At 38.3% G+C, this 10,825-nt stretch overlaps 1 protein-coding gene across 1 annotated transcript; it reads left to right on the forward strand.

Moving 5' to 3' along the window:
- The first annotated feature begins 1,100 nt into the window (after nt 1-1,100).
- LOC112137135 (platelet-derived growth factor subunit A) lies at nt 1,101-10,536 on the forward strand. Its single transcript, XM_024259297.2, has 7 exons — nt 1,101-1,517; nt 1,672-1,894; nt 2,165-2,261; nt 7,209-7,316; nt 7,451-7,644; nt 9,649-9,775; nt 10,112-10,536. Exons 2-7 carry the CDS (start codon nt 1,832-1,834, stop codon nt 10,120-10,122), a joined length of 600 nt encoding a protein of 199 aa, XP_024115065.1. The 5' UTR covers nt 1,101-1,517; nt 1,672-1,831; the 3' UTR covers nt 10,123-10,536.
- The last annotated feature ends 289 nt before the right edge of the window (nt 10,537-10,825 follow it).

The raw sequence follows: 10,825 nt of genomic DNA on the forward strand, positions 1-10,825 counted from the left end.
TAGAAAAAAAATTGAATGGAGATCTTTCTCCTCTCCTCCTGTCACACTCAATCAGACTCTACTGGCACACAGACTCAAAACACTGGAGGGGAGAAAAAAAGTGTTGAAAGAACAAGTTGGATACATAGAGAGTTCAAACAAGAAGTAACTGCCAAGAGGAAGAGACAGTGTCAGAGCACAAGCCAAGTTGGTTCTGATCCAATTCCCCGAAGATTTTCCAGTCCTTTCTGTGTGTTTGAGTGAATTTATTTATGTGGATTTGTGTCTACTATAGTAAATCCACTCGGGTTTGAGGGGTTGGAGACAGGCGTGGAGTTTTGTTTTTTGATGAAATTCACTTCTGTCAGGAAAAATGGGCTCTGTCTCCTTCATATATTCCATCATGCCATCTGCAAGGTCCTTATTTTTATTTTTTTCCAAGTTTAAACACTCTTAAAACACTTAAGTTATTTCTCCAACTCAACTCTTGGGATATTTATGTGGAGATATATTCTTGCTTTAGTTTTTGGAATGATATTATGTTTTTGGATTATAGGTATTTACTTAAACCCCCTTTTTTCATGAGTTTATATTTCCTGAATAATAAAAAAAACAAATTTTACCTTGTAGTTGGTTTAAAAACAATCCAGCTTGGGATAAATATATATATATATATATATATATATATATATAGCTTTTAGTGTGTTTACATACTGTTTGTCTTGCAAGACTAAAAGGTTGCAACTGCCATCTGGCATTGTGTTTCTAAATGAGATGAGGAAGCAGTCAAAAGCAGCATAAATGTGTACGTGCAGGTCTGAACGCGTGGAGGCTGGATTTTCAAATTCCAGAGCTGCTTTATTCAGTTTTAAATCTAAGAAGAAGGGGAAAAAGCCGTTTCCATTACCTCAACAGCTTATGTGGCTGGTCCAAGTGAATGATCATGATCCAAATAATTCCCTGTAAATTAAGATAAAGAGGATTAATTACAAGAATCCTAGTTAACAAAACGTTGATTGCAATTAATTCTATTTTAATGTATGTTAATTAAATCTATTATAAAAGGAGCTTTTGTGATTTTAAAACAGTTTTATATTGTAGAAATGAAGTTCGGGTCATTATTGCTGCAGGTCCAGGTTTACGCACAGCCAGCAGCTGAGCGCAACGAGGACGCGCGCGCGGCTTTATCCTGTGACTGAAAGCGTCTCAACTTCATTCACCCCGGAGACCACAGGGAGGTGACGGCTGCTCTGCTCTGCTCTAGTCTGCGGAGACGTTTTTTTCCCCTCCCACCCTCTTAGTATTAATTTGATTGCAACATTGTAGAAGGTGCAAATAATGAAGAAATGATACGGTATCCCATAAAAAGCTTCTTTCGGGATGTGAGGGAAACAGAGATGCGCGCCTTGATTGGATGTTTGTGGCTGTTTTGCGCATGTGGATCTAACAATCAACTTTCTCGGAGACTTTGTCAGCACCTGTTCTTCTGACGCCAACTAAAAAGGAGGCTGGACATCCGCTTCAGCTTGGAGAACTTGGTGGGTCTGATATATCATTTTAGAAAACAAATGACACTGGAACGCTGAAACTTACTATGTAACTCGGGTTTTTTTTTTGATTATTCCCAAATGGAGTGACTCTGTGCGGAAAAGACGATCAGACTTTGTTTTTGCTTATTTTTGATTCCTAAAGGATTATTCTGAGGCTTCCTAAGACGCATTTACTGAAGTTGAGGATTTTGACCACCACCTCGAGGTATGCTTCAATACCCTCGGGAACAAGGAGCGAGATCCCGGCTCCTTGCGTGGACTTTTGCCCTGTCCTGGTGCCTCTGCAGCGGATCTGAGAGGAGATGAAAGCCGCGGTCTATCACCTCCTCGCCGGCTGCCTCTGCCTGTTACGCACCGCTGCTGAGGTGAGATGAGTCATGAAAATCAATGACTGATCATCACTGCAAATTACAGACAGGTTCACGTTTTAAAGTTGACTATTTATGGGCAGGGATCTGTGGCCTAAAGTAAACATCTTAAGTCCAGTCTGTGTGCGTAATTGTGCGCACATTCATTTGGAGTTAGTTGAGAAGCTTTAAATCACGAACCATGGATGCATAATCAACAGATGGATCATCTGCGCCCCAGTGAGTGCAACTATTTTCACACTGAACCATGCAGCTTTCTTCACACAGGAGTCCCCCCTCCCCGAGGAGCTGCTGGAGCGCCTGTCCCGCAGCGAGATCCGGAGCATCAGCGACCTCCAGCGGCTGCTCGAGATAAACTCCGTAGGTAAAGCACTACACTCCCGCACCTCCCGCACCCTCACGTGCTGGTTCTGTGATCCAAAAGTTATTAAGGATAAAAAAAAAAAGGAGGTCGTAAATAGTAAACTATTTCAAATGTTTTTGCAATATCTCCACAGAAAAAAGTCTAAATAGGAAAATGGGATTGAAAAAACCCTCATTTTACCTATAGATGTAAATAGATAAAAAGGCTGGCAGGAGATATTGTGAAGAGCCTCTCACTTTTGTCTCTGAGTCTAGAACTCAGAACAATGGGAGGAACCGCAACTGAGGGCCTCCTGGAGCACCAGGGTACAGAGGGTCAGACATATATCTTAAGGCAAAGCTGCTGTTGCAGTGGTGGAGCCAGAAACGTTTTTATAATAGGGTGTGAGAGGGGGTGGAAGTCTTTGGAAAGGTGGCAAATGAAAACAGCAGAGAAGAAGGCCAATACAAATAAAGGATCAAACAGAAGTTCTTTTAGTTGAGGTGTTACAAATGTTTAAATAAACTTGCTTTGTTGTCAATAATGTCAATAATTAGGGCTGGGTATCAATTATAATTTCCAAAAATGATTTCATTTGATTCATAAAAGCCTGGATTGATTTGATTCTGATGTTTTCCGATTCTTTTGATTCTTCAAGTCAATTCAATTTCGAGTTTAAACATTAATAATCTACTATATGTTTTGACTATATTGATATAAATCCGATACAGTTCACATACTGTAAAATGTATTATTGAAATAATGAGATTGTTAATATCAAACAGTCTTACATGGATTCTCTAAAGAAGAAGCTCCGACAAAAATATTCAGATTATTAACATTGTAAACATTGTTTTGCTTCTCCTGGAGGCGTTTCAGTTTGGCCACTAGGTGGCGATTGCACTGTAGCATTAAACCTTATTCTAGAGGAGAAGAAGAACGTATGAGGGGGAAACTGTGTTTTTGACCACAAGTACTTACTTTATAAAATATGTTTTTTAAAGAATTTGGAAAATGAATCCCCTCAAGTTTATAAAGATGTTCATTTAGTCAGCAATGTATGTTTAGCTCAACCGAGCGTTAGCATTAGCTGTCCTATGGGTAATTCCATTAAACGTTAGCATCAAGCTAGCAGACATCAGCTTTATGTGCTAAATTGTCTTTTATTTTTATAAATCGATTATAGGTCTGTTAAGCTTAAATAGATTCAAATTGAATAATCCATTTTATCAACCCAGCACCATCAATAATGGCACCAAAAATGACTTGGAGGGAGCAAATATTTTTGGAAGGGGGCAGGTGCTCACCTCCTCTTGCCCCATGTAGCTCCACTCCTGCTGTTAGGTTAAAAAAAGCATGCAACTGTGATTTGGTCAGTAAGCCAAAATCATGTTGTTTAAACGAACAAAACCTTTTTAAAGTCTTAAAGAGATCCGTCTTAGATACTTATTTTTATGAATATTTTTTTTCCCGCAATTCTGGTGTCTCCCCATAGATACATTGACCTCAGTTTAGGAGCAGAATCCATTTGTGTGGTGTTGGAAGTTCTGTTGTTTTTCTGACGTCCATGTGTGTTTTCTGAGTCCAACAATCATTTTTCATTCCAAAACCTCATAATTGCAGCATTTCTCTGAGTTTATGTTTTCCCTAATGGACATCAACCCATTGGTGCGATTAGCACTGAAATCAGAGCGAAATCCAGCGTTTTGAAATGAAATCTCCAAAGGTTATGTTTAAAATGATATATATTAACTTTCAATCCAAATTGAAGGCTGTTTTTGTCCAGAATCTATGATAGTTCTTTCTCATGTAAGGTGGATCACCAAAACTCTCTAAATATCTACTCTTGGTTTTGTCACTCAGTCAAATTTTTTAACCCTTTGTGACCCAAAAGCGAAAAAGTTGGCCCCCTGCTGCTCTGTAAGGAGTCCTCCACGTATTTTGCTCATGTTCTGCTAAATCTACATTCAGATGGAGCATGTGACGTTCCTTTAGCATAATTTTTTCACACTGGACAGGTAGGGAGAGGCTTCTTCTTCTGCTAATGTTTACTAGTGCATCTTTGGCACCTACAGCTGGAACAGGCTGGTGTAAATGTCAAAGCGGTGCAAGACGTGTCAATCTTGCTACAGCTCTATACCAATAAATAAAAAAAAACTTGGTGTTACATAATTCCAGATGGGCACAATCCACTTTTATTACTTTTTTCTCCATGATCAATTTTCCAATGGTTGGTACATCCATGAATTAAAGAGGTCGTCATCCATTCATCTCTACCAAATCCATATCCCTGATTGGTCAAAGAGCATTCTGTAATTTCTAGGCACGTGCAATGGATCCACATTTTGTAATTGTTTTAAAAATGTGCATAGCTATGCGTGAAATGCAAACATTTATAATGTGAAAACCCAAAACCCACATATACAGTGAAACTTGTTTGAATGTGTGTTTCTGAGTGAATGTAGCTTCAAGCTTGAGCTGTGAACTCTGTTTAAAACTATTGATAAATTGAGCTTTTTCCATTCATTCATTTTTTTAATCAAATAATCAAATAACTGATTTATGTAGCCAATGAATTCTGCAGTCAGTCTTCATTACCAAATCACCACAGAGGCCAAGTTAGTGAGGCAGGATCAAGAAGAAATGACAGACACAATCCAGGCGCCTCCATCTGGAGTCATTCTTCAAATTTCAGCCACACACTTTTTATAGAGTTCTGGCAATCCCGCAGCCCTTGAGGCACAGCTGATTCATTTTTTTAAGTCTGCACTGCAGAGCTGAGCGGTGCCATCATTAATCCTGGCATCATTGAAATGCAAATGAGGAGTGTGATGGCTCCCCGGCTCGGTGGGGGTCAAGTGACTCTCTTCATTATACTGTTGTCATGCTGCCCATTATTTGTTGGAGAGAAGGGCCCGCTGGAAGGCTGCTGTTTATGTATAATTCATGCTCAAATTCCTACATGACAGGACGCCAGAGATAGATGCACAGATGGAGAGAGGGAGATGTCAAAGGTGCACTTTGATGTTTTACCAGCACATCGTCTGTACAGGCATGCAGGACTGGTTCATCGCCATTATATGTCAAAATACAGGATTAAAGACACTACCTGAAATATCCCCATTTTCATTTTTTTATGCACAAAGGCCCAAAATGTGATATGTGCAAATTTTTCTCGACCTAATGAGCTGGATTTTTTAAAATGTGGTATCTCAAACTTTTCTGCCATGCATAAATGATATCATGATATGATAAAATATTTTATGGATCAGATGTATTAAAACAAGACACCTTACCTCAAAAAATACTGCTGATTTATATTGTTTTCTACAATATAGTAATATCTCTAAACACACGATATAAGGAAAAAGATCCCTTCTAGGCTAAACCACGAGTGACAAACCAAAACTAATTGAATTGACAAAAACTATTTAGGGTCACAAAGGTCATTTGGGGGTTCAGTGTCCAGTGTGTTGAGATTGCATGTTTAAGATGAGTGAAGATAGAGTTTATTATAAAGTGCTTTTACACTGAGATATTCCAAACCAGAGTTTATTTTTATTTTTATTGTTGGTTCACCTGTAAAAGCTCATCTGAACTCAAGTTTGAACCAAACTCCTGAAAACGATGGTTTGCTTGTAAGTGAACTCTGGTGTGGTTCATTGCAGTGCGAATCCATAGAGTTCAAAGAGAAAAAGTAAAAAAAAATAAAGGAAGTGACATAAGGAAAAAAGTTTTATGTTAATAGTGCGAACTTGAAAATGCTTTCTTTTTTTAAAGTAAAATAGTTGAAGATTGTTTAGTTGTGAGTGAGGATTAAGTCATTTATAAGTGTATGATACATAAATGTGTAGTAGCATATCTAGCTCATTTCACTTTACTGATCATTTCAGGCAACACTGCCACAAACAATCAGCCATTGTACTGCCTGACAGTTTCAGGTAGTTTGGTTTATTCCTCTTGACACTAAATCAAAGGATAAAATCTTCTGACTGAAACAAACCTGTTGCATCATCCTTGTGTTGTAATGACCTTGATCAAATCCTTATTTGATGATTTTTTTAATCAGTCTGATCAACAATACAATTCAGTTTTTGCAATTCCAAGTAAAGTACCCAGTCTTTCAGTAAATTTAAGTCAAGTGCTAAATTTATAGGTAAAATGAACAAAGTGTTATTGCTACAAATTGTCCTTCTTTACTGCGAACCAATAGTGAGGGCACATGAATGTACAGTTCGTGTTTATGAAACATCAGTAAAAACATGGTAATGGAACATTTGTGTTTGATTTGATGATGGAAGTGAAATTGAGAACTAAAAAATGAACGTTGTTCACAAAACCAAAGCTGTGTATTGACCTTCAGTTCAGGTCTTGAGTCAAATCTCTGGTCTTAAGTCCAATAGTTATATCTCTGGAAAAGGTTATGATAAACATCATAACATATTTAAAGTTATCAGGTTATTATTATTTCTCTGACCAGGTTTATTCACATTTTATGTTTACTTTTATACCCAATATATTGTGACCGATAGTGATAGGTCATGCTTGAAAGCAACGATTTGGAAGGAAGTCGAAAAAATCGACTCTCAATAGATAGGAGCTGATTCTATACTTTTTTTGGCAGCTGGTTCACACCTTATGCGATTTGCAATCACCCATATGTCAATGGTATAGACGCGATCTGAGGTCCTGCAGTGTGTGATTTGAGCATCTGAGCATCCTGAAATTCCCTCAATTTTCCTGATCTGCGGCACTCCTTGGTATCACTGCTGTTTTATTTATCTCTGTGAATACATTCGACAAATAAGACATTAAAAGAGGCTAAATTTGCAACTTTAACTTGAAAAAAATGCAGCAGACACTTGACACAATGCTTGAAAACCATTGCTAGACTCTTCAGAGTATGAGTGTGAGTTACCTAAGCACCTGTGGTGCTAACACTTTCAGCCTGTTGTTTTGTCTCCATAGAGAACGAGGTGATCGAGGAGACCAAACAGAGCTTCCACAAGGACTTCTCTCACAGTTTTCCTGATCAGAAAAACATTCACTCACACTCAAGACAAAGAAGAAGCACCGGTAATAAACACAAACATGCTTTATGTGTAGAGTATCTCATTATCACAATAAAATCATTCAAAATCTTGAAATATGTGCAACAGTTTTGTCCCTCTTGTACAGTTTTGATGGTTAACCTGTGTGTCCGTCTGCAGTGGTGGAAGAGGCTTTGCCCGCAGTTTGCAAAGTGCGCACAACCATTTATGAGATCCCCAGAAGCCAGGTGGATCCCACTTCAGCCAACTTCATCATTTGGCCTCCTTGTGTGGAGGTGAAGCGATGCACTGGCTGCTGCAACACAAGCAACATGAGGTGCCAGGTGGCGCGCAAACACCACCGAACTGTCAAGGTAGACGCACGATCCTACATCTGTTACTAAAATGGGACTCACGATTACCCATCTGCTTCAGTCTTATCTAAATGAGTTTGGAAAAGGTGCCAGACCCATTATTAATAACTACTGCCAGTGCATTTACATGAATGATCATTGCTACTTATTCTGCAGACTGTTTGACAAAACGTTTCTGTTCTTTATCATTTTTAAACAACAACTGCTGAAACCCAAACTCTAAAAAGACACATGTAAACACACAGATTCTGCTAAAGACATTGACTCTACTCAGTCTGACCTTTGTGTATCTTTGTGATGGTGATTGAAAGCCTGGCAGTGACACATTTAGGATCATAATTACTTCCTCCACAGCTGGAGTACACCAGTAAACTAAATCTGGTTCATGGTCACTAGATGCCAATGGAAGATAAGCCAACATGAGTGCATGTGAGTGTGTGAGGGAGAGAAACAGTGATGTAGGTAATGACAAGTTTTTGCTGAGGCTACCTGTGTTTTTTCAGTGTTCTAGTATCTTAGGAAAGGTTGGTCCCCAGAACTAATGATTATAAAAGTGTTCCTCGTAGAACATGGAAACCAGTATGTGTGTGTGTGTGTGTGCATATGACTGAAAGGGACACGTTTCTATATTGTATTGTATCAACAAACTGGTGGAAGTCTGACTGGAAAATTGACAGATATTATAGTATATATGGGTTATATAACAATTACATTGCATTATAAAATTGCCTTTTTTTTTAAATAAAAGTGTTTGGTAACTGGATTTTGGACAGCCTATGTCCACACAGAAGAAAAGTGATATCCAGGTGCAGAAGACACAGTGAGAAATGAGAGAGGTGCTGAGTGTTATTGTCTTTAAGAGTCAGAGAGAAAAGAAAAGAGAGAATTTGATTTTCTGCTTTTTGCTCCCACGGAACTCAGACTGAGGTGAAAGGAGCTGTTCTGTCTGGTTAAAGAGGAAATGGAAAATAAAGTCACACACATGTAAATGGCACAAATCAGGTTCATGTCCACATGAGAAGGAAAGAGAAGAAAAGAATCAAGACAAAAGCATGGATCTCAGAGTTTTACTGTAAATTATGTTTTCTTTTGAGTTTAGGAAAAGTTGGGGCCACAGGTGTTACTGTGTCAGTGTCTTATGGTTTTGCAGAAGTATGAGCCGCTACAGACTGCAAAATACTACTCCTTTGGTGTACATTAGAGTATTTTGTTTTAAAATGCTTTTCAGCCATCACTACTTCTAAAGACCTCTCTAATGAAAAGTTGATGGAAATACAGAGTGATAGAGAATTGTAGGAAGTTATATCTTGCTTTTGGTAGTGAGTGAGACCAGTAAATCCATAATGTCCTACATCACCTTCCATAGTTTTTTAATTTCTCAATAATAAAGTTATTTCACAAGTGACAGATTTATGAAAGATTGAGCACCAAGAAATGAATTATCCACATGATGCCTAATGATCCAAATATTCATCAAACCACTTCTGCTCTAAGTTTTCTTTAATTCAGCATCTACATGAAAGCAAAAACATAAGTGATTTTTTATACCTATATTAGCAGGTTAAACATATTTTTTCTTTATATCTAGTTCATTCTGCACAGTATTTTCCAGGACTTCCATGTTAATGTCTTTTTTTAAGTTTTTTTGGTCCAGATATTGTGCATAGTCATAGTATTTTTTAGACAACTATACTCTTTGTTTATAGTTTCAAACCTGTCCAAGTCCATAAAGGCAAATTAAAGTCAGTAAAATCATAATAACTGTTTTAAAGTTGGGTCCAGCTTCCTTCTTATTCTTGTATTAATGAAGGGCTTTAGGGACAACCTTTCACATCATCAAATATATTTAATCCAACTTTAATCTAACTATTTTAACTATAGTAGTTACACTGTCATCTGGACATCCAGATGTACACAACTTTCATTTTAGCAGATCAGCTGACCTTTTATTCAATCCTCATTGGGTTTCCTTGCTTAAATCTCTGTCGTGTGTTTGTGTGACAGGTGGCAAAGGTGGAGTACATACGGCGGCGGCCAAAGCTGAGGGAGGTGCACGTGAAGCTGGAGGACCATGTAGAGTGCATGTGCATGAACAAACTCTTCATCAAGCCCAATGCAGACACAGACAACGGTGAGCATGCATCAGTGTGTTTGTGTGCATGTGCATTGAAGGCTGTGGCTCCTGTTACTCCTGAGGCTCTCTCCTGTTAAAAAAGTTTCACCTGCTGATAACAGATCTTTCTTTTGCTTCCACTTTGCCTTTGGTGCCTCGGGGGCAACATTCCCAGGCAGCATTACCCCCAACAAACCCCACATTTAGATTTACAGCTTCTTTTCCAAACTCCCATTTGATCGTTTTTCTGCAGCAGTAATTGGAGTTTTTAAATGCGTAGCAATCAAATGCTTCTTTGTGTTTGCTGGAGTTGCTGAGTGGCTGTCATATTAATTCAGTTTTCTGTTTAAACAGGTATCAGGTGAGGGAAGGACACGTGAGTCTAAAGCACAAGAGGAACGAGTTGAAAACCTGATGCAAGAAAGAACTGTCATAACTTCTTTACCTTCCGACGAGTTCAGTGTTTTATGGAGCGAATGTTGGCACGAGAGCGACGAAAGGGCTGATGATGATGACGACTCATGTGAACCTCAACTCTAGAACCAAATGAACAAACTCAGACATGGATCCAAAACTCTGACAATTCCTCCATGGGAGGAAAAAGCCTTTCTGAAATAAAAACAAAGCTGACTTTGATATGTGATGTCAAGGAACTCATTATGTGCATCTTGCTCCTTCACAGAGGATTAACCGCTCAGTGACTCGGATTAGAAAACTGGCTCAAATCTTTTCTTTACACAGTTCTCTGGATTGAAATTTGTACTCCATTCCAAAAAATGCATGTATTTTTTTATATTCTGTCATTTTCTATCATTTTGACATTATGTTCTCTGTATAAAAGATGGAGGCTTCTCTCAGCATGATAGCTATACTAATAAAATATTTATAAAAACAATTATGGTATGTTGTAAAAGTGGTCTTACAGGAATGAAAAAAGCAATAAAACATAAATGCTGAGTAGAAAAAAACAACATTTAGCCCTCCAAACAGAGAGTTATGGAGGAACAGAGTCTTTAAAATCGGAGGTCACTCCCACTTGATGACATCATCAATAGTCGCCGGTCATCT

Source organism: Oryzias melastigma, linkage group LG1 (genome assembly GCF_002922805.2).
Source record: "Oryzias melastigma strain HK-1 linkage group LG1, ASM292280v2, whole genome shotgun sequence".
Taxonomy (NCBI): domain Eukaryota; kingdom Metazoa; phylum Chordata; class Actinopteri; order Beloniformes; family Adrianichthyidae; genus Oryzias; species Oryzias melastigma.